Source organism: Oncorhynchus mykiss, chromosome 17 (assembly GCF_057628025.1).
Source record: "Oncorhynchus mykiss isolate SJ-2025 chromosome 17, ASM5762802v1, whole genome shotgun sequence".
NCBI lineage: Eukaryota > Metazoa > Chordata > Actinopteri > Salmoniformes > Salmonidae > Oncorhynchus > Oncorhynchus mykiss.
Genome location: NC_143038.1, coordinates 11,466,641 through 11,494,500, shown reverse-complemented (window position 1 = coordinate 11,494,500; position 27,860 = coordinate 11,466,641). Strand labels below are relative to the sequence as shown.

Below are 27,860 nucleotides of genomic sequence, written 5' to 3'. Positions count from 1 at the left end.
TTCTCAAGAAGTTATCAAAGGGTAAAATAGGCCAAATACCATAAAGATACCAGTTGTGTGTTTTGCCAGTTCAAGGCGGTAATGTTTCACAACGTCACATAACATGATTTTGTTTACCCGCCCCCTCTTCCAGCTATTCAGGAAGTTGTCAATAATTGGTCATGCTCCAGTCAATGCAGTGCTGAACTTGTTTCCTGTGGTCCCAAGGTGACACAACTCATATTTCTATTGCCACAAGTAACGTCGTCTTTTGCAAGGGGAAATATTATTTATTTCGCCATGAATCCTGACATAACTAGAGAGCGTGAGAACGCTACATTTAACGTGGAGAAACTCACACATATTCTGGACGGAGGCATCGAGAAGACCAAAAGAAGAAGAGAAATTGGTAAGGTTGGAATGTCTTGTTTTGTGTCTAACAGAACAAGTTGATAACTGGCTAGCTATCCTACATTAGCGAAGGTTGGTTATACATAGCCTAGGCAACCGATAGTGGCCGCTAGATCTGCACGGACACTATCGGCTGTCTTGGCCAGGTTAGCCAGTTAGTTATCTATCTGTTGTTGTAACAGTAGTTATGACCAGTCAGCTGTTCATAATTGTGAACTAACATTCATTGTAAGTTGCGCATGCTGTTTACGAAATGCATGCTGTTTGTGTAAACAAGGCTCTGATTTGTGTATTGCCAGATAACATAGACAGCTAGCAGCAACCTTGCTAGCTAGAAAGTTAGGTTAGGGTCACTTGAGCCCATCATATAGCAACAGTCGTTGTTTGACCGACTGGCTGTTTGTATAGTGATGGTTGACCCCATGCAGGACTCATTATGGCATCATAATCAAAACAAATAAGACATGACATGGTATTATGTTGCAGATAGAAATGTAGCTAATGATATTAGACACATGCATTTATCCAATGGTAAAACTACACAATTTGCACATAATGTTCAACCTAGTCTCGCATGGCCACCCTTCCAAAATCCCATCTTGTGTGAGAAGCCTGGGTTTCAGAGGCTATGTTTACCCTGATGTCTTAACCCCCCCAATCTTCCATATCCTCCACAGAGTCACTGGTGATCAGTGACCCCGACTTCCAAAGTGAGGACCTCAACTTCCTGTCCAGGAGCGAGCGATACGATGCCGCCGTGAAGAAGAGTGCCCAGATGATCCTGAAGCTCAGAGAGTATGGGATCTCAGACCCTGAGGAAATCTACTGCTACAAGAGGTAAGGCTGGGACACAGACCCAGGCCAGCTACCTGCTATGGGCGGCAAGTAGCCTAGCGGTTAAGAGCGTTGGGCCAGTAACCGAAAGGTCGCTGGTTTGAATCCCAAAATATGGCGATATGCCCTTGAGTAAAGCACTTAACCCTAATTGCTCCTGTAAGTCGCTCTGGATAAGAGCATCTGTTAAATGACGTCAGTGTAAATGCTATGGACCTGCACATCACAACTGGAAATGTGAAAATAGATATAGGGTTTTGTCCATAGTTGTCTTCCTGTCAGCTAACCTGTTAGATGTAATGACCGATGCAGGTGAAAGTAGTGAAAGGTGGGGAAAATAAGATCATTTTGGGCAAGTTTTGTTGTCTACAAGCAGGATTTGGTTTCAATGGACTGCATGAATTCTGTAAGGGTTTGGGATGATCAAAGCAAATGTCATACTTCTCGATATCCTCCAGTCATCACTCCTTAACACATTTCACAGAAGGTTTTAATGGTTAACACAGCGTGACAAACATCGATGAGGTTTGTCTCATGCTTGTTTTGAGGTTTGACGTGCAGATGGCTGTATCGATGCTGCTTTGGACACACTGGAGCAAAACGCAGCATTTGCTGAAATTACGCAAACAGTCTCTAAGCCTTTCACCTATATGCTAAAGTCTTCTCCACACCCCATGGTAATGTATTGCCTGCTATTAGCCTCAAGAGTAATTGCATTGTCATCTTATGAGGAGTTTGTTGGTATCTTCCTGATCAAAGTCTGTTTTATATATATATATATATATATATATATATATACTGCTCAAAAAAATAAAGGGAATACTTAAACAACACAATGTAAATCACACTTCTGTGAAATCAAACTGTCCACTTAGGAAGCAACACTGATTGACAATACATTTCACATGCTGCTGTGCAAATGGAATAGACAACAGGTGGAAATTATAGGCAATTAGCAAGACACCCCCAATAAAGGAGTGGTTCTGCAGGTGGTGACCACAGACCACTTCTCATTTCCTATGCTTCCTGGCTGATGTTTTGGTCACTTTTGAATGCTGGCGGTGCTTTCACTCTAGTGGTAGCATGAGACGGAGTCTACAACCCACACAAGTGGCTCAGGTAGTGCAGCTCATCCAGGATGGCACATCAATGCGAGCTGTGGCAAGAAGGTTTGCTGTGTCTGTCAGCGTAGTGTCCAGAGCATGGAGGCACTACCAGGAGACAGGTCAGTACATCAGGAGACGTGGAGGAGGCCGTAGGAGGGCAACAACCCAGCAGCAGGACCGCTACCTCCGCCTTTGTGCAAGGAGGAGCAGGAGGAGCACTGCCAGAGCGCTGCAAAATGACCTCCAGCAGGCCACAAATGTGCATGTGTCTGCTCAAACGGTCAGAAACAGACTCCATGAGGGTGGTATGAGGGCCCGACGTCCACAGGTGGGGGTTGTGCTTACAGCCCAACACCGTGCAGGACATTTGGCATTTGCCAGAGAACACCAAGATTGGCAAATTCGCCACTGGCGCCCTGTACTCTTCACAGATGAAAGCAGGTTCACACTGACCACATGTGACAGACGTGACAGTCTGGAGACGCCGTGGAGAACGTTCTGCTGCCTGCAACATCCTCCAGCATGACCGGTTTGGCGGTGGGTCAGTCATGGTGTGGGGTGGCATTTCTTTGGGGGGCCGCACAGCCCTCCATGTGCTCACCAGAGGTAGCCTGACTGCCATTAGGTACCAAGATGAGATCCTCAGACCCCTTGTGAGACCATATGCTGGTGCGGTTGGCCCTGGGTTCCTCCTAATGCAAGACAATGCTAGACCTCATGTGGCTGGAGTGTGTCAGCAGTTCCTGCAAGAGGAAGACATTGATGCTATGGACTGGCCCGCCCGTTCCCCAGACCTGAATCCAATTGAGCACATCTGGGACATCATGTCTCGCTCCATCCACCAACGCCACATTGCACCACAGACTGTCCAGGAGTTGGCGGATGCTTTAGTCCAGGTCTGGGAGGAGATCCCTCAGGAGACCATCCACCACCTCATCAGAAGCATGCCCAGGCGTTGTAGGGAGGTCATAAAAGCACGTGGAGGCCACACACACACTACTGAGCCTCATTTTAACTTGCTTTAAGGACATTACATCAAAGTTGGATCAGCCTGTAGTGTGGTTTTCCACTTTAATTTTGAGTGTGACTCCAAATCCAGACCTCCATGGGTTGATAAAGTTGATTTCCCTTGATCATTTTTGTGTGATTTTGTTGTTAGCACATTCAACTATGTAAAGAAAAAAGTATTTAATAAGAATATTTCATTCATTCAGATCTAGGATGTGTTATTTTAGTGTTCCCTTTATTTTTTTGAGCAATATATATATATATATATATATATATGGTGAAGCAATAGGGTACTGTAGTTTTATGCACTGTTACATAATTGCCTATGGGGCAAGACCCTGGCACTCTGCCATGTGGCTATAAAGGTTTGTGTGCATGTGTGTTAGGGATGTGCACCCTTATTCGAATACCCGAACGCTGGTATTAGAATACTTGTGAGTATCATTTTTAGGGATAATTATACACCTATAATTATACACCTATTTTCAAGTTGTCACATGCACAACAAGTACAGTGAAATTCTTAACTTCAGAGCTCTACCCAACAGGGCAGTAATATACAAAAAATAAACCCAACATGTAAAGTATTGGTCCCGTGTTCCATGAGGTGAAATAAAAGTTCCCAGAAAATGTTCATACGCACAAAAAGCTTATTTCTCTCTTCTGTGAACAAATTTGTTTACATCCCTGTTAGTGAGCATTTCTCATTTGCCAACATAATCCATCCACCTGACAGGTGTTGCATATCAAGAAACTGATTAAACAGCAGGATGACGTTTCAAATGATTCATTTAATAAAACAAACTTTTCAATGTAGTTTTAATGACGTGTGACCTCCGAGAGCCTTCATGTATGTGTAACTTGTTTTATGTTGGCCAATCAAAGCGTCAAAGAGACTCGATCTGTAGCAAGTGGAGAGAGAGAACTCACTTAAGCAATGTAAGATGTAATACAATGATGGCATTAAAAGTTAGCAAAATGAGAAGTAGTAGACTTTTATTGTATAATAAAGACTATCAAATGCATCATCAAGTGAAGTTAGGAGGCTGTAGATTGCACAGAACAAAGCAGCAAGGATAGTTTTAAGGTGGAGATAGGGTTATTCTGTTGCAGTCATGCGCAATGTTCTTGGTTGGTCATCAATTGATAAGATAATTGAAAGGAACATGCTTATTTTATTTAATAATATACATCATTTAAAACGGCCAAGTTCTATTCACAACAGTATTCAGTTGGTAAGAGACAGACATTCCGTAAATACTAGGAAATTGATTGTCCACCATCTATGCGTTGTCTCAACAGAAAAGAGTTATAGGCAAAATAACATTTCGATTTAGAGCAATAAAGAAATGGAATAAATTAACTGAGCAATCCAGAAACCTTTCAATATATACATTTAAACATGATTTAAATATAATACATTGAAATGTTGTGGGACTATAGTAGATGAAGAATCAATATTTTTTAGATTGAGTATTTATTGGGTCATTATGTTAGTATATTATGTATGTTTGTAATAGTGTGTTATATGTGGAAATGTGTTCGTATTATAAATGGTATTTTAATGTTTAAGGACTCTTGGAAGATTAGTCCAAATGGGGACTAAAAGAGATCCAAATCAAATCACCAGAATAATGGTCTGACTAGGCAATAATCTTTATTAGCCATCTTCCTCCGTCTGCTCCCTCCATTCTGATTACACACAAGGCCCCTCAGTAGAGCGCCTGACTCTCCCTCACGTAGCAGTGCTCAGCTTAAAAACACTTCAGCGAGCAGGCCTTTCTAATCGACCTGGCCGGGGTATCCTGGAAGGATATTGATCTCATCCCGTCAGTAGAGGATGTGTGGATATTTTAAAATGACTTCCTAACCATCTTAAATAAACATGCCCCATTCAAGAAATTTAGAACCAGGAACAGATATAGCCCTTGGTTCTCCCCAGACCTGACTGCCCTTAACCAACACAAAAACATCCTATGGCGTTCTGCATTAGCATCGAACAGCCCACGTGATATGCAGCTGTTCAGGGAAGCGAGAAACCATTATACACAGGCAGTTAGAAAATCCAAGGCTAGCTTTTTCAAGCAGAAATTTGCTTCCTGCAACACTAACTCAAAAAAGTTCTGGGACACTGTAAAGTCCATGGAGAATAAGAACACCTCCTCCCAGCTGCCCACTGCACTGAAGATAGGAAACACTGTCACCACTGATAAATCCACCATAATTGAGAATTTCAATAAGCATTTTTCTACGGCTGGCCATGCTTTCCACCTGGCTACTCCTACCCCGGTCAACAGCACTGCACCCCCCACAGCAACTTGCCCAAGCCTTCCCCATTTCTCCTTCTCCCAAATCCGTTCAGCTGATGTTCTGAAAGAGCTGCAAAATCTGGACCCCTACAAATCAGCCGGGCTAGACAATTTGGACCCTTTCTTTCTAAAATTATCTGCCGAAATTGTTGCCACCCCTATTACTAGCCTGTTCAACCTCTCTTTTGTGTCGTCTGAGATTCCTAAAGATTGGAAAGCAGCTGCGGTCATCCCCCTCTTCAAAGGGGGGGACACTCTTGACCCAAACTGCTACAGACCTATATCTATCCTACCATGCCTTTTCTAAGGTCTTCGAAAGCCAAGTCAACAAACAGATTACCGACCATTTTGAATCTCACCATACCTTCTCTGCTATGCAATCTGGTTTCAGAGCTGGTCATGGGTGCACCTCAGCCACGCTCAAGGTCCTAAACGATATCTTAACCGCCATCGATAAGAAACATTACTGTGCAGCCGTATTCATTGATCTGGCCAAGGCTTTTGACTGTCAATCACCACATCCTCATCGGCAGACTCGACAGCCTTGGTTTCTCAAATGATTGCCTCGCCTGGTTCACCAACTACTTCTCTGATAGAGTTCAGTGTGTCAAATCGGAGGGTCTGCTGTCCGGACCTCTGGCAGTCTCTATGGGGGTGCCACAGGGTTCAATTCTTGGACCGACTCTCTTCTCTGTATACATCAATGATGTCGCTCTTGCTGCTGGTGAGTCTCTGATCCACCTCTACGCAGACGACACCATTCTGTATACCTCTGGCCCTTCTTTGGACACTGTTAACAACCCTCCAGGCAAGCTTCAATGCCATACAACTCTCCTTCCGTGGCCTCCAATTGCTCTTAAATACAAGTAAAACTAAATGCATGCTCTTCAACCGATCTCTACCTGCACCTACCCGCCTGTCCAACATCACTACTCTGGACAGCTCTGACTTAGAATACGTGGACAACTACAAATACTTAGGTGTCTGGTTAGACTGTAAACTCTCCTTCCAGACCCATATCAAACATCTCCAATCCAAAGTTAAATCTAGAATTGACTTCCTATTTCGCAACAAAGCATCCTTCACTCATGCTGCCAAACATACCCTTGTAAAACTGACCATCCTACCAATCCTCGACTTTGGCGATGTCATTTACAAAATAGCCTCCAATACCCTACTCAACAAATTGGATGCAGTCTATCACAGTGCAATCCGTTTTGTCACCAAAGCCCCATATACTACCCACCATTGCGACCTGTACGCTCTCGTTGGCTGGCCCTCGCTTCATACTCGTCGCCAAACCCACTGGCTCCATGTCATCTACAAGACCCTGCTAGGTAAAGTCCCCCCTTATCTCAGCTCGCTGGTCACCATTGCATCTCCCACCTGTAGCACACGCTCCAGCAGGTATATCTCTCTAGTCACCCCCAAAACCAATTCTTTCTTTGGCCGCCTCTCCTTCCAGTTCTCTGCTGCCAATGACTGGAACGAACTACAAAAATCTCTGAAACTGGAAACACTTATCTCCCTCACTAGCTTTAAGCACCAACTGTCAGAGCAGCTCACAGATTACTGCACCTGTACATAGCCCACCTATAATTTAGCCCAAACAACTACCTCTTTCCCTACTGTATTTAATTCATTTATTTATTTTGCTCCTTTGCACCCCATTATTTTTATTTCTACTTTGCACATTCTTCCATTGCAAATCTACCATTCCAGTGTTTAACTTGCTATATTGTATTTACTTTGCCACCATGGCCTTTTTTTGCCTTTACCTCCCTTCCCACCTCATTTGCTCACATCGTATATAGACTTGTTTATACTGTATTATTGACTGTATGTTTGTTTTACTCCATGTGTAACTCTGTGTCGTTGTATCTGTCGAACTGCTTTGCTTTATCTTGGCCAGGTTGCAATTGTAAATGTGAACTTGTTCTCAACTTGCCTACCTGGTTAAATAAAGGTGAAATAAAAAATGTAATTTAAAAATTAAAAAAAAACTTTAAAAAAGAAAATACATGTATTTCAAATATCTGGATATCAAAAAAAATTCATCATACTATTCGAATAGTGAAATTCTTTCCAAACCCATTCCTTAGTATGTGTGAGTCATGGAGTACTGCTGCAGGCCAGCACTATCTCTCTAGGCAGAGCAAAGGTCACATCAAGATTAAAACTAGGTCACATCAAGATTAAAACTAGGTCACATCAAGATTAAAACTAGTTCACAGGCTATGTTATGTCCTACCCTTTCACTTGTTCAAACTGCATATTTGCCTTATCCCAAGTCAAGTATAGAAGTTAGTTACATATTAAAGGCCTCAGCCAGGAGCCTATATTTTCTCTTTGTAAGTCTCTTTTAAAACATCTATTTCTCAATATGACAATGACGAGGCAAATCGGAGCACATTTTATAGTGAAACTAAAGGGATTGGGTTTGTCCAATGTCAAGTCTATAGGTACAATAGCTTATGCTGGGCATACCTATAGACTTCCATGATTAATGACCAGAATCTTGCAGAATCCCTTTAAAAAAATAAAAAGCCTTGCCTTTACAGTAAGGTCATGTTGACACTAGTGTCAACCCTAAACCTGGGTCCTTTTAAGTAGGAGCGAAACACTTTGAATTGGAAAACTAAAATGCACATTCTTATTGAACAAGTTTAGGTAGAACCTCCCCTTTTTTTTAAAATTAGTAAAATTACCACAAACCTGCTGAGTGGTCCAGTCTGTCCATCCGTCAACCTGTGTGTCTGTCCCCCTCCCTCAGCGTGTTTCGGGGCAACCATCAAGAGGCTCTGGGGCTCCACTTCAGCATGTTCCTCCCCACCCTGTACACCCAGTGTAACAAGGAGCAGTTCAAGAAGTGGGTCCCCCTGGCCGAGTCCTTCAAGGCCATGGGCACCTACGCCCAAACAGAGTTGGGGCACGGTCAGTCCCATACAGAGAATTTATAATAATGATAACGTAATAGCACAATTTATACAACAAAGTGCTTGTGCAATTGCTTTATATTTAGCCTGCTAGTTATGTTTGAATTATGGAAAGGATCACAGGGATGCTTAGGGATGGACAGTTGTTGATCTTTGACGTAGGATTTTCTTTTAATATCGTTTTAAAATCATGGGGTTGACATTTTGATTGAAAGTGATTATTTGTAGGTGTTTGACAGATCACTGTAGTTGTTTGTGGACAAAATGTGCCCAAACAGTAGGCATAACTCAATAGTTATTAGCTAAACTGAATAGCCGAAACCAAAATGCTGGATTCAAAATGTCATGATTGCCAGTCTGTTTTTAGAGTCCTCATAAACTGCCCAATACATTGGAAAAGGTGACAAAAGAAACAATTGAAGGACAAAAAAAATCCCTAACATTGCGCTTAAACGATATTAAAAAATCATTTTCCGAAGAACCCAAATGCCTCCTGTCTAGTTTTTAGTTTCATTCCATTCCTCAAAACCCTTTTATTTCTTCTCCTTCTGCTAGTAGTGGCCTATTAGCCTAATGAGTTGTTTCCAAGCTTATGTCATTTAACTCTGATTGCTATTAAGTCTTGATTTTCCCCTACTCCCAATTTTCTTTGAATCTAGTCTACTCATTACAAATGATTAACCCTAACACTGTAGAATTTGGACCTTTTTTTAAGCAAATTACCTAACATTCTGAATTGTGCATTTGAGTGGATGGATGTAGGCCTAATTGTTTGGCTGTTTGTGAATGAATGGCTTGGATGAATGAATATAGGCCTAACAATTGTTCTTGTCTGTCGAAGTCTCAACTCATAGGGAAGGCACACGGTGTCTTGCCAAAGAACATGCAGAGTGGGAAGAGTTTCAGATTCCTGAATATCCCATTGTTCATCTGAAAGCAGAGAAATCTGTGCGATGTAAGATAATTTTGGACATGCTAGATGTCTCTTGTTGCCAATGTTTCACCTCTGACGCTGCTAAGTGGACATTATTCACGATCACGTAACCATGGCATTTCCATGACAATAATACTCCAGGGAATGTCCAGGACTGGCTGTTCAGAATATTCTGAAGGCCTTCTTTTTTAGAGTTCTGTTCTGGTTCACTTCTCACCAACTCACTAGCTAGGTTTCCATGAACTTTAAGTGATTTTTATTTTGTGCCAACATTTAAAAAGTTTGCATAGAAAATGGATATAATGCTGCTGTTGTGTGTTTCCATTTTAATTATTTAATTGTCAATAAAAAAACAGCTGGATTTAATGACCTCGCACCTCAACATTTTTTTTTGCAAAATCCCAAAGTGTTGAATTAAAATGTAGTGGTCAGTGTTTCCATTACCCAATTAGGAAAATTGTACATTAATAAATTGGCAACACCCTGTATGCCCTCTCACCCATCTGTTTCATGTCGCAGGTAGCCTGCGAAAGCCAGCATGGATAGAATGCAATAATGTACTAATATTTTCCATATTATAATCATTCGCATGTGCCAACGTATCGCGACTGTCCGCGCCATGGTGAAATTTGCACTCCTGTAGATCGGAAATAATTGGATAGTGAAACTTACCAGCCAACCAGAAAAGCAAGGTGTAAGAAAGTCAGGATAACCCTTTTCCTGCAAAGAAACATTATTTGTATAGTTACGTGACAACGTCACATGCCCGTGTACCTTCAAATTTGGCAATCAGCATTTATTCGAAAAACACTGGTTCCATCAACTGTCGCAATGAAGAAAGTTTGACTAAAGAAATGTCCACCTGTCGAACTTATAAAAATGTTGCCGATCGGTGGAAAATGTCTCCTATATCTATTAATAATAATTAGGTAGGTGCTTACATTTGTCATATTTCGCACATGTAAAAGTGTGTAAGAATGTGGGAATTGGAAATAAGTCAGTTTATTTTTGATTTCCCACTCCCTCTGACACCCTCAGAGAGTGGGGTCACGTTCAGGGATCAGCCATTATTGACAGCGACCCTGGAGCAAAAGTGCCTTGCTCAAGGGCAGATGTGTTTCACCTAGTCTGCTCTGGGATTTGAACCAGTGACCTTTCGGTTATTGACCCAACAGTCTTAACCACTAGGCGACCTGCTGTTTCCGTAACACATATCGCTACATTTTTTTTGCCGACATTACTTTTGTCGAATAATCTTGGGTCAATGGAAAACTGCCTATTGTCTTAACCTGAAATGCCCTTACAGCTGCTTCACCCTTCCTTATAAACTAAAGCAGGGGTAGGCAACCATGATCCTGGAGCTTTGCAGGCACTTTATATTTTTAATTTAACCAACCTGGAAGACCAGGTGTGTGAATTGAGGAAATCACTGAATTAGTGCAATTGGTCAGGTGTGGTGCATACTTGGAACAAAATCCTGCAGGACCTGTGGCCCTCCAGGAACAGGGTTGCCTACCCCTGGACTAAAGAGTCTGCTTTAAAACTGCTAGTTGCACTGCACTAGTTGGTTCCATTAGCATAGAGTATAATGTTGATTTATTGGTTGTCACACATTTGACATTTTACTGCCTCAGGGTTGTGTTCATTAGGCCATTTAATGAAATTACTTTTACAATTTAAACTAAATTGGCCATTTCTTAATGGACCAAGTCCAGTTAGTCCCTTCTTGTGTCAGTTTTCTTCCGTTGGGTGCCTAATGAACACAGCCCCGAGTTTGCCAGTTAATTTGGAATTTAAAATGTTTTTTTTCAGTGAAATGAGAGAGTACAGGTTACACTGCTATTGGAAATGAACATTTCAGGCAAATAAATGAAAGGTTGCAACGGTCATGCATGAGAAGGTTATTTTGAATGAATGAACTTAATCAAACTTTTCTTGATTCAAGCCAGGTCTAAATGCAGATTATTCTATTCAGTTTTCTGCGGTCAGTTTGCATGACTAGCTCACAGTTGTTTTACATTTTTTATATGAATTCTTGCACTCCCCCCATCTATTCATCCATCCTCTCTGGAAGTGTTAGTAAATAACATTTTGGGGGCAATCTCTCATATTTTCCAACCATCTCTCCATTGTCATGTCCCATTAAATGGTCTATTATTCTATGCCTAAAAATATTTTTTTCCTTGGCTATACCATATTTTGCATGCCCCCCGCAATGTCCTATCCTTCGTTTACCATCTTCTCCCTTCAAACTACCCTCCTATCCCCTACCCCTTCCCCTCCTTGCCCCTTGTCCCTGCCCCAGCTGTGTGCACCGTGGGCGGGCGGAGCCGCTGGACCTCCACCTGGCAATGTTCCTGCCCACCTTGCTGAACCAGGCCAGTCCTGAGCAGATGGAGACATTCTTCCTACCCGCCTGGAACCTGGATATCATCGGCACCTACGCACAGACAGAGATGGGCCACGGTAAAATGCAGAACAAACCGTACCTGGTCACCAACCTCCCGTTACCCACATGCTCTGTGGAGTGGACAAGAGATGCATGCCCACCGTCTTAAACATTTGAGTCTAGCCACCAGAGAACTCTCCCGTACTCGTTAGGGAATTTTGTGTAAAAACGTCTCCACCGACAAAACGCTTGTGTTGTTAAAGGTCCAATGCAGTCGTTTTTATCTCAATATCAAATTATTTCTGGCTAACAATTAATTACCTTAGTGTGATTGTTTTCAATTAAAATGGTCAAAAAGAAACAAAAATGGCCTCTTAGCAAAGAGCAATTTATCAAACAAGAATTTTGCTAGCACCTTCTGGGAGTGGTCTGAGTATGGAGGGGGATACTGAAAACTAGCTGTTATTGGCAGAGATGTTTGGTACTAATTTACTGCCTGATGATGTCACCAGGCATTCCAAAACTCCATTCCACCAAAAGAAGCTGACATTTTAGGCTGTCTTTTCAAACCGCTCTTGCACTAAAAGGGCATTATCATTTTCATACTGTGGAATTATATATAAAACACAGGAATCATATTTTTCTCACACAATCTTGTTGCCAGCCACAGTGAACGTTCATGCCCACTTGTAAAGCATCCTCAGTGACTTCCTTTCCAAAAACAGGTACCCCCCCCCACCGCCTCTGTCCCTTTTGTCCCCCTTACTGTGTTTGGAAGTATATTGAGTTTAAAGACAGACAACCTACGTCCTTCATAACATGTAACCTCACTGTATAAACGTAATAGGGCGGTCAAACAATTCAAATAATGAATTGAGTTAGTGGCAGGCATACTATGTTTTGATAGTTAAGGAAAGAAACACAAAATATTCTGTATCAAAATGTTTCACCATAACACAAAGGTCACTGGAACATACAGCTGGCTATCAACGGTATCAATGTTTAAGTAGGCCTACTCCCTCTTATCAATGTTCTTGAAGTTTAACAGTTGCCCACGTACACACTCAAGTACTGTTAACGCTTCATTCATTCCAATTTCTAATGGGAGGGTTGACTATAGGTGGGCGGGGAAAGAACTGGCTCTATGTTATGAGTTCCACAGAAAACTAACAACAGCTCAGCCAGGTCTGAGGTCATGTAAAATATAATACATCTATTAGATCTAGCCTAGGCTACTGATCCATGTTCTTCATGAACTAGTCACAAGCAGCTGCTACTAGAACTGGGATCATTTGCTTACATATTTTGACCTGAGAACTAAAACAGAAGCAGAATTAACAGCATAAAAAAATGTCAGGTTAACTTTGACAGTCCTAAACCGTACACCTATGCAAATTGTAAGAAATAGGATGGATTTTATTTTGGTTTTGATCTGTCAAACACCTTCCACTATAGAATAGAAAACCTTTTTTTTCCCCATGAGGGAATGAGGGGGTTCAAAAAAAGTTAAAGTTGCGTTAGTTGAGATTGATGGCTAGTCATTTTCTCAGTTTTGCACTGCATACTATTTGAAAACATCAATGTCCTCCTGCCGTAACTTAGTGATAACTTGGTTTTCGTGTTGTTTGGGGGCCTTGGTGTCTTTCTCGTTGCCTAGGCACCCACCTCAGGGGGCTTGAAACCACGGCAACATATGACCCGGCCACCCAGGAGTTTGTCCTGAACAGCCCGACCATCACCTCCATCAAGTGGTGGCCTGGAGGACGTGAGTACACACACACACTTTAGCTTCAGGGCACATACACATACACTTTTTCTACATTTTGTTACTTTACAGCCTTATTATAAAATTGATTATATAGTTTTTTTCCCCTTCAATCTACACACAATACCCATAATGACAAAGGAAAAACAGGTTTAGAAATTTTAGATCATTTATTACAAATAAAACTATCACATTTACATAAGTATTCAGACCCTTTACTCAGTACTTTGTTGAAGCATCTTTGGCAGCAATTACAGCATTGAGTGTCAGGTGGCTGGGGAGGGTTGCTGGACAGCTATTTTCAGGTCTCTCCAGAGATGTTCGATCAGGTTCAAGTCCGGGCTCTGCCTGGCCACTCAAGGACATTCAGAGACTTGTCCCGAAGACACTCCTGCGTTGTCTTGGCTGTGTGCTTAGGGTGAACCTTTGCCCCAGTCTGAGGTTCAGAGTGCTCTGGAGCAGGTTTTCATCAATGATCTCTCTGTACTTTGCTACGTTCATCTTTCCCTTGATCCTGACTAGTCTCCCATTCAGAGGCTTGTCCCGAAGGCACTCCTGCATTGTCTTGGCTGTGTGCTTAGGGTCGTTGTCCTGTTGGAAGGTGAACCTTTGCCCCAGTCTGAGGTCCTGAATGCTCTGGAGCAGGTTTTCATTCAGGATCTCTCTGTACTTTGTGCCGTTCATCTTTCCCTTGATCCTGACTAGTCTCCCAGTCCCTGCCGCTGAAAAACATCCCCACAGCATGATGCTGCCACCACCATGCTTCACTGTAGGGATGGTGCCAGGTTTCGTCCAGAGTTGACGCTTGGCATTCAGGCCAAAGAGTTCAATCTTGGTTTCATCAGACCAGAGAATCTTGTTTCTCATGGTCTGCGAGTCTTTAGGTGCCTTTTGGCAAACTCCAAGTGGGCTATCATGTGCCTTTTTACTGAGGAGTGGCTTCCGTCTGGCCACTGTACCATAAAGGCCTGATTTGATGGAGTTCTGCAGAGATGGCTGTTCTTCTGGAAGGTTCTCCCATCTCCACAAAGGAACTCTAGAGCTCTGTTAGTGACCATCAGGTTCTTGGTCACCTCCCTGTCCAAGGCCCTTCTCCCCTGATTGCTCAGTTTGGCCTGGCAGCCAGCTCTAGGAAGAGTCTTGGTGGTTCCAAACTTCTTCCCTTTAAGAATGATGGAGGCCACTGTGTTCTTAGGGACCTTCAATGCAGCAGAAATATTTTGGTACCCTTCCCCAGATCTGTGCCTCGACACAATCCTGTCTCGGAGCTCTATGGCAATTCCTTCAACCTCATGGCTTGATGTTTTTCTCTGACATGCACTGTCAACTGTGGGACCGTATATAGACCGGTGTGTGCCTTTCCAAATCATGTCAAATCAATTTAATTGACCACAGGTAGATTTGAATCAAGTTGTAGAAACATCTCAAGGATGACCAATGGAAACAGGATGCACCTGAGCTCAATTTCGAGCCTCAAAGGAAAGGGTCTGAATACTTGTATAAATAAGGTATTTCTGTTTTTGCTTGGTCGTTATGGGGTATTGTGTGTAGATTGCTGAGTATCATTTTTTAAATCCATTTTAGAATGACTGTAATGTAACAAAAATATGGAAAAAGTCAAGGTCTGAGTACAATCAAACCAATCGCCAGTAAATGATGTGGACTTAGCTTTTGAAGAAAACCCATTCCACAACATTGCTGAACAAGATCATTTACTGCTGATTTTCATTGTAGTGTGGACCAGAGACTTAAATTTCGGCTCAAATCTTTTCAATCAAGTTACAGTGAGGAGAACAAGTATTTCATACACTGCCGATTTTGCAGGTTTTCCTACATACAAAGCATGTAGAGGTCTGTAATTTGTATCATAGGTACACTTCAACTGTGAGAAACGGAATCTAAAAACAAAATCCAGAAAATCACATTGTATGATTTTTAAGTAATTAATTTGCATTTTATTGCATGACATAAGTATTTGATCACCTACCAACCAGTAAGAATTTCGGGCTCTCACAGACCTGTTAGTTTTTCTTTTTAAGAAGCCCCCCTGTTCTCCACTCATTACCTGTATTAACTGCACCTGTTACCTGTATAAAAGACACCTGTCCACACACTCAATCAAACAGACTCCAACCTCTCCACAATGGCAAAGACCAGAGAGCTGTGCAAGGACATCGGGGGTAAAATTTTAGACCTGCACAAGGCTGGGATGGGCTACAGGGCAATAGGCAAGCAGCTTGGTGAGAAGGCAGCAACTGTTGGCACAATTATTAGAAAATGGAAGAAGTTCAAGATGACGGTCAATCACCCTCGGTCTGGGGCTCCATGCAAGATCTCACCTCGTGGGGAATCAATGATCATGAGGAAGGTGAAGGATCAGCCCAGAACTACACGGCAGGACCTGGTCAATCACCTGAAGAGAGCTGGGACCACAGTATCAAAAAAAAAACATTAGTAACACACTACGCCGTCATGGATTAAAATCCTGCAGCGCACGCAAGGTCCCCCTGCTCAAGCCAGCGCATGTCCAGGCCCGTCTGAAGTTTGCCAATAACCATCTGGAGGATCCAGAGGAGGAATGGGAGAAGGTCATGTGGTCTGATGAGACAAAAATAGAGCTTTTTGGTCTAAACTCCACTCACTGTGTTTGGAGGAAGAAGAAGGATGAGTACAACCCCAAGAACACCATCCCAACCGTGAAGCATGGAGGTGGTAACATGAGGGGACAGGACGACTGCACTGTATTGATTAGAGGATGGATGGGGCCATGTATCGCGAGATCTTGGCCAACAACCTCCTTCCCTCAGTAAGAGCATTGAAGATGGGTCGTGGCTGGGTCTTCCAGCATGACAACGACCCAAAACACACAGCCAGGGAAACTAAGGAGTGGCTCCATAAGAAGCATCTCAAGGTTCTGGAGTGGCCTAGCCAGTCTCCAGACCTGAACCCAATAGAAAATCTTTGGAGGGAGCTGAAAGTCCGTATTGCCCAGCGACAGCTCCGACACCTGAAGGATCTGGAGAAGGTCTGTATGGAGGAGTGGGCCAAAATCCCTGCTGCAGTGTGTGCAAACCTGGTCAAGAACTACAGGAAACGTATGATCTCTGTAATTGCAAACAAGTTTCTGTACCAAATATTAAGTTCTGCTTTTTTGATGTATCAAATACTTATGTCATGCCATAAAATGCAAATTAATTACTTAAAATCATACAATGTGATTTTCTGGATTTTTAGATTCCGTCTCTCACAGTTGAAGTGTACCTATGATAAAACATTACAGACCTCTACATGCTTTGTAAGTAGGAAAACCTGCAAAATCGGCAGTGTATCATACTTGTTCTCCCCATAGTGAGAACTGACAGCTAATGTTATTAATCCATTGGAGTCTAATGGGCTCTCTCGCGTTCCCTGTCCGTCTCGCTCTCTCTCTCTCCAGTGGGTAAGACGTCTAACCACGCCATAGTTCTGGCCCAGCTCCACACCCAGGGGAAGTGTCACGGCCTGCACGCCTTCATCGTACCTCTCCGCAGTATGAACACACACATACCACTGCCAGGTACTGTACATACTGCTGTGCGCGCGTCAAAAAGAGAGTGTTTGTGAGTATGCCTGTCTGTGTCTCTGTATGTAGCTTTGGTGGTAGCCTACTGTCTAGTGAACTCACTCTCTCACTCTCAGGTGTGGTGGTAGCCTACTGTCTAGTGAACTCACTCTCTTTCACTCTCAGGTGTGGTGGTAGGGGACATAGGACCCAAGTTTGGCTTTGATGAGGTTGACAATGGTTACCTGAAATTGGAGAACGTACGAATTCCTCGCGAACACATGCTGATGAAATATGCCAAGGTGAGCGACTGGGAAGTTAAGCACATTTCAAGGAGACACTGTTCTTTGTTTCTGTTGGTTGATTCTAATGCTGTCACCAAGCTTAGAGTTTAAGGTATATTGTATTCATATTCCTCACAGAGAGCATATACTTACTACCTGATTGTCCTAGAACTGTATACCACAGACCAGTGGCGGTCAGTGTTGTCTAAGATGAGGGAGGACTTTTAAAAATAAAAAAATATTTATGAGCCTTATTTCTATTACAGCATATTGGATGACTGTCATTTATATTCCATTCAACCAGCTCAACGTCACATCAATAGGTTTAGGCTACTACATGATACTCAACTTTTTCCTATACCCATCATGATGTTGCTACAACCTAGCCTATGAATTAAAGATTACAACGTAGAGATACATTTTTTTTAAATCAAGGTGACGGTGACATTCAATATCGCCTTGCACACTCTTGCCTGCATCTAGCTGATCTAAGATGTAATCATTAGTCCAACAGTGGCAAACAAGAGTTTATATTGGACAAATTCAGGTATTTTATCTCAGTTCGGTTTGCTTCAGTTTAAGAAACATTTTTCAACAGAATCAGCGGAATGAATACACTACTGATCATACGTAAACTGAGTTCACTTTCATAGCAGTTACATACAAAAAGCATGATCACTTTGTTTATTGTATTCCTTCTTGCATATTAGTCTACATTGCTACGAGAACTAACGTGTTAGTAAACCCGCTACAATCATGCAGTTCAGTGTACAGTCAGAAAGCAGTTTAGCAGTTACACCATTGGGCCCCGGTGGCAATAAATGAATAAAACCAAAAGCTTACCTTGACTTGGAAGAGTTCCAGTGTTGGATAGCCATAGCCAGCTAGCTAACATAGAATATGTTTCTGTTTGAGACGGGTGTTTGAGTAGGCTAAACTAGCTAACTGCATTCGCTAGCTAAGTGAAAAAAATACGACATATAGCTAGCTTTCTATCTCTCCCTCACTCTCTTAAAAAAATGAATTTGTTCAACTTTTCTTTCTGTTTCTTTGAGTCAGTTACTCACCACATTTTATGCACTGCTAGCTAGCTAGCTGTAGCTTATGCTTTCAGTGCCAGATTCATTCTTTGATCCTGTGATTGGGTGGACAATGTCAGTTCATGCTGCAAGAGCTTTGAAGTTGACATAATTACTGTGTACGTCTGTGGAAGGGGTGAGAACCATGAACCTCCTAGGCTTTGTATGGAAGTCAATGTTCCCAGAGGAGGACAGAAACGATCTGTCCTCTGGTAACACCATTGGGATACCCTACATAGTGCTGTTGCGGCTACTGACCTACATTGCAAAAAAGTGTGTGTTAATTAATTATTTTGTGACGTGATGATATTTATTGTAGTTTCATTTAAAAAATGAAGATTCTGAAATTCACTAAGGAGGATGCTCCTCCCCTTCCTCCTCTGAGGAGCCTCCACTGCCACAGACAGTATGTATTCTCCCCACCAGGTGGAGGCAGACGGTACGTACGTGAAGCCTCCCAGTGCCAAGCTGACCTACGGCACCATGGTGTTCATCAGGTCCATGATCGTAGGGGAAGCAGGCCACGCCCTCGCCAAGTCCTGCACTATCGCCATCCGCTACAGTTCCGTACGGCACCAGTCTGAGATACGCCCAGGGTCAGTTGTAGCTCTGGACACTCCAGTGTCATGTTCAGTAGGTCACACTGTAGCAAAATATTTTGAGATGGAAATCCAAATTCTTATTGGACAGACACTACTTTCCTGTGTTATGTTTCGGTGCGTTTTCATCCGCTTGTTGCCTAATGAACATGACCCTGGATACACACATTTACTGAAACCTACATAAACAGTCAAAGGAATACAAAAATGCTCACACATATACTTACACACATCCATACACAAGTAACACACTCATAGACACAAACAAGAATAGAAAGCAAAATACTATAACCCTTACCATTTAACAAAAGCTATACTCTTATAATTGTGTGAGAGCTGATGTAGATAGATGTTAACTAGAGTTTGGGTAGATATTAGGAGGCCTTACTCATATAATATCTGTATCTCAATGTTCTTCAAAGACTAACATAAAAAAGATAGTGAACCATTAACCTTGTGTCTAAGTCTATATTTTTATTTTGTGGTTCCTCCAGAGAGCCAGAGCCCCAGATTATGGACTACCAGACCCAACAGTACAAGCTGTTCCCCCTGCTGGCTACAGCCTATGCCTACAAATTTGTGGGTCAGTACATGAACCAGGTCTACCACCGCATCACTGGAGACATCAGCCAGGGAGACTTCAGTGAACTACCAGAGGTATTTACAGTAAATACTAGCCTGAAATCCAGAACCTGTTTTGCTAACATTCCACATCTTGTACTCCGTGTCATGCTTTTCAAGGAGTGGAATGATAGCTAAACAGACTAGTGCCCAGGCTAAGTAAATACCTCCTCTTGATATAGTACATGATGAAACAAGGCTTTTTTTTCCCTAACCACGTGAAAGGAGTTTTTTTCCTAACCACGTGGCCTGACTAGGAAATATGGGATAACACTGCACTCACTGAAAATAGTCTTGAAATGTTTCATCTATTTTAAGCAGCAGAAGTCTAATGGGGGTGTTTCGACAACAGGCTTCGTCTGTGTTAATTCTTTAGTCTAAGACGTTGGGGGGGATGCTAAGCTGACATATGGAATTGTTTTAAGATGGTCATACTATGGATCATTTAGCTGTTTGCTTTTTAATTTTAAACAATTATTTGATCAAATATTTAATTTGGCTTTTACTACTAAAACCTATAGAAACATATTGAATAACACATTCATAATGTCAAAAAGGACAGTCCAAAAAAAGTATCATAAGAAACAAGTTTACATATTTAACGCCTTTTTTGGGTAGGCAGAAAACTTCCTTCAAACTTTAATTTGTTTTTTAAAACTGGTACCAGTTACCTTCACAGGAGTTTGTAGCCCAACCGGTTCGGACGCTACCAAACAGAAGTACACACATCCACGGTACCGTCTTCAGACTAGTCTTCTGACACTTGTGGGGGTTGTAGAGACAAACTGAGAACGTGTTCGTGAGAGTCTCGACTTTCCATAGAGTGGTTCGGACGCTACAGACGTTTTCATGAGAAGATGCGACACTGGCGTATGCGGCAGATTGAGACACATCCAATGCAAGAAACCGATATCTCTAGCTTAAACTGACAGATTTTTATGGGGATATTTTGTTGTTATGTAACTTAGATTGGTGCACCGATGTGTCAATCAACTCTCTAGGGGGTTTAAACAAAAGATCCTCATTCATATTAACAAATTATGTCATTTTTAATTTGCACCTTTTCTGTGCCAATATAACTGTGCCATCCATCCTCTACCATCCTGTGTCAATATAACTGTATAACCCTGTGCCATTGTCTGACCTGTGCCCAGCTCCATGCCCTGTCCGCGGGCCTGAAGGCCTTCACCACATGGACGGCCAGCGAGGGCATCGAGGTGTGTCGCATGGCGTGTGGCGGGCACGGCTACTCCCGCTGCAGCGCCCTCCCGGACATTTATGTTAACTTCGTGGCCACGTGCACCTACGAGGGAGAGAACACCGTCATGATGCTGCAGACCGCTAGGTAGGCACACACACACACTTGCACATGCAGACGCAAACACCCACTCGCACACACAAATATAAGACACAGATATGACACACACACACACTGTGAAATGACACATTCTTTCCTCACTGAATCAAAAACATCAATTAGTCACATTATACATCTCACACAAACACACATTACAATGTATTCCAATACTTGCAAGTCAGGGCTCATAAACCCAGTATTAAAAGCTATTGTGTGATATTGCGCCCTGCACATCAAAGGTAGTAATTATCAACAAAGCATTGATCTGTCTCCATGTTTTTGCGAGTGTGTTCAGTGTAAGCACTGCTAAGTGTGAAGTGGAAAGGGTGATTGGGAGTGAGTGAGACAATGCTTGGTTTGTTAAATGTAAATAACTGAGTGATGAAACTTGAAAAATGGTTGCAATCGTCCGTTCTTACCGCCAGTAAGAGACTGCTAACAGTTGAGATCTGATCATTTCCTAGCAAGAGCTTCAGGCGCGCACATGTCATTTTGTGGTATGAATATGCTAGGGCCTGTGAGGCAGTGGGGGTTCCAAAAGCACCTAAGAAATCAGCACAATGCCCTTTGTGGCGAAAGTAAGAACTGCCTTTGGAATCCATTGAAAAGACATGGTCAGAGGAGAATTAGTACTTTCATAAACGAAAAGTTACTTTGTCACAATAGAGGCATACAAAGACAAAAACAAATATTTTACAGTGTGGAAATTATAACAAATGAGTGAAGGAAATTGATGAAAAGGCTGAAATTATTTGGGGTTTAAGTTTGTATAAAACAATCAATCAGAAGAGAGAAAGACCCATTTAAAACCACTTAGAATGTATTTGTGGCTACCCTTTTTATTATACCAAAACATAAAATACCATCAATTAACGTCAAAAATGAGAAACATAAAGTGATATGATATTTTGGCCATATCGCCCATCTCTACTTTGTCATCGTGCCCATCCACTGTCTTGCTCACGTGTTTGCATCCCTCACTCCCCAGGTTCTTGATAAAGAGCTACCAGCAGGCGTCGGCAGGCCACCAGCTGAGTGGCATTGTGTCCTACCTGAACGAGTCAGAGCGTAGACTGCAGCCCCAGTCTGTGTCCTCCCGACCCACTGTAGTCAACGTCAATGACCTGGCCAGCCTTGTGGAGGCTTACAAACTGCGAGCTGCCAAGTAAGTGGGCCTACAAACTAACCAAAATGTAAGGGTAATAGATTCCATTTAGATATTTGATCTTCGTTAAGTCCCAAAGGGCTGTTCATTATATGGCAGAGACTTTTAATCAGAGCAATGTGTTAGTTGGTGCCAGGCAATGCAATGGGTTGAGCTAAAATGGTCCACCAGTTCAGCAAACCAGCACACAACTAAATGTATTTGTACTCTATGGACAGCCATGCATCATTTTGTGTCTAAAGGTTTCCCATGTCAATGCCTCTCTGTGTGTCTTTAGGCTGGTTGAGGTGGCAGCTAAGAGTATTCAGCAGGAGCTACAGAAGAGAGTCAGTCAGGAGGATGCCTGGAACAACAGCGCTATAGACCTGGTCAGAGCCTCTAATGTAAGTTACCTTACCAACGTGGGATATGGAATGTGTTGTTTTTTGGGAGGCAGCCCCACCCCATGCCTCTTATCTCTTCCCCTCTGGTTCCTTCTTTCAGTTTCCTTTACCTGTCTCATTCCTCCTCCTCTCTCTCTGGTCCTCATTTAACTCTCATCCATCTCTTCTCCTCCTCCTGTTCCATCTCCAGGCCCACTGTCACTATGTGGTGGTGAAGCTGTTTGCAGCTAAGCTGGGGGAGATAGGAGACACGGGGGTTCACTCTGTCCTCAGCACCCTGGCCCTGCTCTATGCCCTTCAGGGCATCCAACAGCACAGCGGAGACTTCCTCCAGGTAACCACCACCATGGCAACTGGCAATCAGACTTATCTCTCAGGGGAAAATACAGGGACTACATACATACTCTAGTACTTGAAAAAAAGGATGTGAATTTCAATGCGACCTAAAGTGGGTCCCTTACTAAAGTCTATATCCATTTTTATAATGTCATGTATGATGTTTTAAGCAAGACATGGTATTACACTCGTACTTGTATCACATTAAAGGAAGATGATCTTATTTTTATATATATATATATATATATATATATAAAACACCTTTTACATACATGGAACTTTTATATAAAGCAGTCACATGACAGTAATACATTACCAAACAAACTCTTTAACCACACCCCTCAGCCACTCTCAGCCCATCTCACCTATCACCATCTTTATGTTCTAATTTTTCAGAGTAAATAACTCACGGACACTAGAGAAGCTTAACCAAGTTTAATTCTTCCCAAAGGGTTGACACAGCTGTTTTCAGACAATAAAAAAACATGTTCTCACCATCACAAGTATATATTCTCCACTTTAGACACCCCTCCTTCTCTCCAATCCTTACATCTTATGGTTCGACAGGAAGAGGGTAACAGGATATATAACCATTAGTTCTCCCTTCAGGGGATCTGACCTGACCTCAACCCCTCCTTCGCCTAATCCACAGATGTCCTCTCGTCTCACCTATCGCACTCCCGTGACTCTCTCCCGTCCACCCAGCACATTCCACAGCCACTCTTGTCTTTCTACAGATCTCACTCCTTTATATACTAGGCGTCTGATCTATCATGTCTTTAATAGCTCAATGTTCAAAGTTGACCCAGAATCCAACACCATAGACCATCCTCGTTTGGTTTCTATGTGCCATATATTTTTAAATTGTGATGTTTTTAACCTTTCTAATCGTTTAGTATCCACAGATTGCGTTAAAGATGAAAACCTTTCCTATGAGTATTATTATATTATTTATTGACTGACAATGACTTTCCAAATTGCCCAACACTGCTTGTAACACATTTGTAAGGTTAATTTTTAGTGCATATCTTGATTTTTAAAAAATCATTCCTGAACCTGTGACCAGAAACAAGCTACATAGGGGCAATGCCATAATAAATGATCTATTGATTCTGTCTCTTTGCAGAAAAATCTACAGAGCTGAGATTGTTGTATGCCCCATATATATAGCGTTCTGTTGATGACAAGAATTTTATATAATTTAAATCGAAAAACTCTGTTGAATCAAGTATTTCTTTATTTCGTACCAGTTCATAAACCATGTGCCATGGAATCGGTACATCGAAAATCTCTTCCCATTTATTTTGCAACCTGTATGGCACAGCTGTCAACTTTCTTGTCCTCAAATGAAACTGGTATATTTTTCTATGTATGCCAATTCCTTTCAGCCAAGTTGTTTCTTTAATATATGACAGGCAAACAAGTTCCCTATCTTCTCCCTTCTTCCATTTTTGTGGTAATGCTGCAATAGGTTGTCTTCTTACTCTAACTTTCCGATTTGTTTGGTTTGATCCTACATATAAAGGCTCTAACTCGCTTGTCATGACATTTGAACATTTTAGCCTATTTTTGCTAATTTATTGAGAATACATTCTCTTTAATAATAACGACCTGACAATTCCTTCCTCACTCCAGACTGGTCTCCTGAGTGTGCCCCAGCTCTCCCAGGTGTCCCAGCGTCTGAAGGAGCTTCTGGCCCAGCTGAGGCCCAACGCCGTGGCCCTGGTGGACGCCTTCGACTACTGCGACGAAATGCTCAACTCCGTCCTGGGACGCTACGACGGCAATGTCTATGAGCACATGTTCGAGTGGGCCCGCCGCTCACCTCTCAACAAGACAGAGGTCAGAGTTCATTGAGAGGGCCTTCAATAAGAGAAACTGAGATGAAGAAAATTAATTTACTGTTAATTTTATGCTTTTTTAAAAGTTTTTTTTACCTTAGTTCATTATTAAGAACATGAACAGGCCATTTGAGAACCATTTACAAGGATTTGTTTCAGATTATGATCAAGAGCCAAATGATCTCTGTGTTCATTGTGTAGTTTGCCTACATAAAGATGGCAATCTAATGAATGATTTGCTGTAGTATCAAGTCTCCTGCAGAGTAACCTAGTCCCAAGGCTATTGCTACCGACAGAGAGGGGTAGCCGGTGGGTGGAAGAGACTACCTGCAGAGTACTCAAATTGACCCTCCTTCCTTCTCTTCTAGGTCCACGAGTCCTACCACAAGTACCTGAAACCTCTGCAGGCCAAGCTGTAAGATGAGCCCTGAGCCTTCTCACCTGACCCCTCCACTACAGTGACGGGAAGCACACTAACAACACCAATCCAACAGTGGGACCACAACATGGCCGCCGCCCGTCCACCAATCGGAAGGGGCTCATTCCACCCACAGGTGGTGGAACATTTTTAAAGGAGAACCATTGGAGACCAGCCTCCTTACCCCACCTCTACTGATGTGCTGCTAATGAATCAATCATTCTACTGGACGTATTCAACTAATACTTTAGTTTAAGAGTTTGATATACCCTGTGCCTAGTTAATGGAATTAATCGAAGGTCTGAGAAAACATAAGATGGAGAGGAAGCAAAACTAGTTCGCATGCGAGGTGGCCTAAAGATGAATGGGTTTTAATGACTGATCCTTGTGATCTAATCAAGCTCTTTGGATCACATTGCAAATCTCTTGATTTGTTGAGATATGTTGAATCCCATTTTTAATCTGGATAATTTCTGATCATGCATGTGACAGCAATTGACACTAATGTACTGTGGATGGTTGTCTTTAGTAGTGATTGACGGGTCAGTTGTCGTTTGCAATGAGGAACGGTGTGCCTGTCTTTTGTCTAGGTGTGAGAGAGTTTGTGGTTGTGGGGTAATGAATATGATTAGTGAATAACGAGTTGATGAGTAAGCTATACCAGTGTGTGATTCTGATACTAGTGATTTGAGAAAAGGGGCCTTTCAATTATTGTACTTAATACAAACCACTAGTGTATATATGCCTGAGGATGTTTTCTACCATGTGGGGCTTAATTACCAAGAAATGACATGAAAATCAAACTAGCTTGAAGAACAAGGTTGTATTCATTAGGGCACACTGATAAAATGTCTTGCAATGGAAAGAAAAAAAGAGGTTCTTATAGGACAAGTCCAGATAGTCCCCCCCATCTGTTTCAGTCAGTTTTCTTTCGTTTGGTGCCTGTTGAATACAACCCCGATGTTGCATTCGGAACAAGTACATTCTTCAGTACAATGAAATAAGTATTTTTATACTCGATTACTGCTGTTGACTTTTACAGTATGTTGCAGATTGATACATGATTGAAACAGTTTGTGGGAAAATGATGTGCCATCGGAATTTGTAATGAAGCTGACATGGTAGTATTATCACACATGGTCCATGCATATATTTTTGATTTCAGAATATGCTTTATCAATTTATTTTGTGGATTTTCGTTGCAATAGGAGGATGTATGATTATTTCAATGTAGCTACCGCATTTTTGTTTTAACACATTTTTGTGATAGTATAGGAAATCCATTCAGACTGATTGTTTTAAAAGTGAATAATTTGTCATGCTTAATGATCTTAGTAAAAAAAAAAATATATATTAAAAACTATCGAATGATGTTCATGGTTTCCTTTAACATCGTTTCATAGACTGCCAGAAGCAACCACTAGATGGTGTTAGGAAAAAAGTCTGATTTCATAAGTCAGAGCCATGTGTTTTCATAACATTTTTACATTTTATTTCAGTGGAATAGATTTACGAGAACCAATTCTACAAATGGATGGAGGATAAAGGATTGAGTGTAATAATTCATAAGATTATGAAGAGACTATATTAGAGATTATATTAGTACATTAGATTATAACACTGCAATGCATCTGATTCAGAATATTGTACCTTTTAGGAAATGAACCTGTACTTTTACAATAAATCAATGCATTCTATTTAAAACCTTTGGACAGTGTTTCTCTTGAGTAGATTACTCTTCTGGAATTGTGTAAACTCTTGCATGGGTGGACATGTCAAATGAAGCTCTCACACTTATCCTTTCCATATATTACTATAGCAACACAGGTGACTTTAATGTTAGTTTGCTTTAGTTTTTTGGGGGAGATATTGCTTTTGCTGGGAAAGTCTCACGTCCCCTTCGTTGTGTCGTCATTTAGGGCCATTGTGGTAGGAGTGTCAAGCTTCGGGACTCAAAGAGCAATATTGTCAAGTTATATGTATGCCCTTTCACAAACAACAATCATGCAAACATAACCAAAATATATAAAACTATTAAAAGTCCATCAACTGCGGACATAACTGGACTATATACATTTTATTACTAAACCATTCTTGACTTCTATGTGTATCTGTCATTTATCAGATAGGTCAGAGCCTGTCTAGTATTAACTCCGCCCATCTTCGCTGAAATCAGGATATTTGGAGAGAGAAGGAAAGTAACACGATGGTGCTACATTGTATGAATTTTAGGAACATAACTTGTATCTTATTCTGAGCAACACTGATGAAAGTGACGTATATATTTTTCCTTAAAGGTGAGTATCATATTTTCTCTTCTAATATTTAATAGTTTTTTCAAAATGTGTTTATGATCGAATGTGAGCACAATGTGTGGTTTTGACAAGTCCTCTTATCGGAGTTTCAGACAGCGAAACAATAGAAGTGTAGGCGTGAGGAAGTCACATTAAAATGAATTATAAAGTCATTTAACAATTTCAACATTGGAAATTTCAAAGGACAGCAAACGACATCATGGCACGCGCGCTGTTAAAATGTGAAAACATGCGTATATTCATATTCCATT

At 41.8% G+C, this 27,860-nt stretch overlaps 2 protein-coding genes across 3 annotated transcripts in view; both read left to right on the top strand.

The window, feature by feature from the left end:
• Position 1: 1 nt before the first annotated feature.
• On the top strand, positions 2-26,998 carry acox1 (acyl-CoA oxidase 1, palmitoyl). 2 transcript variants are annotated; one of them, XM_021568071.3, is made up of 14 exons: positions 2-388; positions 1,068-1,227; positions 11,822-11,982; positions 13,563-13,670; positions 17,107-17,226; positions 17,398-17,513; positions 19,001-19,170; positions 19,668-19,830; positions 20,949-21,139; positions 22,140-22,316; positions 22,594-22,699; positions 22,890-23,033; positions 24,671-24,877; positions 25,245-26,998. In XM_021568071.3, exons 1-14 carry the CDS (start codon positions 280-282, stop codon positions 25,293-25,295), a joined length of 1,983 nt encoding a protein of 660 aa, XP_021423746.3. In that variant the 5' UTR covers positions 2-279; the 3' UTR covers positions 25,296-26,998. The 2 variants fall into 2 exon arrangements, with proteins under 2 accessions (XP_021423746.3, XP_021423747.2); XM_021568072.3 differs by lacking the exon at positions 11,822-11,982 and adding an exon at positions 8,420-8,580 and having other exon boundaries at positions 138-388.
• Positions 26,999-27,429: 431 nt separating this feature from the next.
• The window catches only part of LOC110493672 (inactive rhomboid protein 2), a 39,626-nt gene continuing 39,195 nt past the window's right edge, over positions 27,430-27,860 (top strand). Inside the window, exon 1 of the mRNA XM_036949674.2 lies at positions 27,430-27,591. The gene's annotated coding sequence lies outside the window, so the exon portion shown is untranslated. The remainder of the gene's footprint in view (positions 27,592-27,860) is intronic.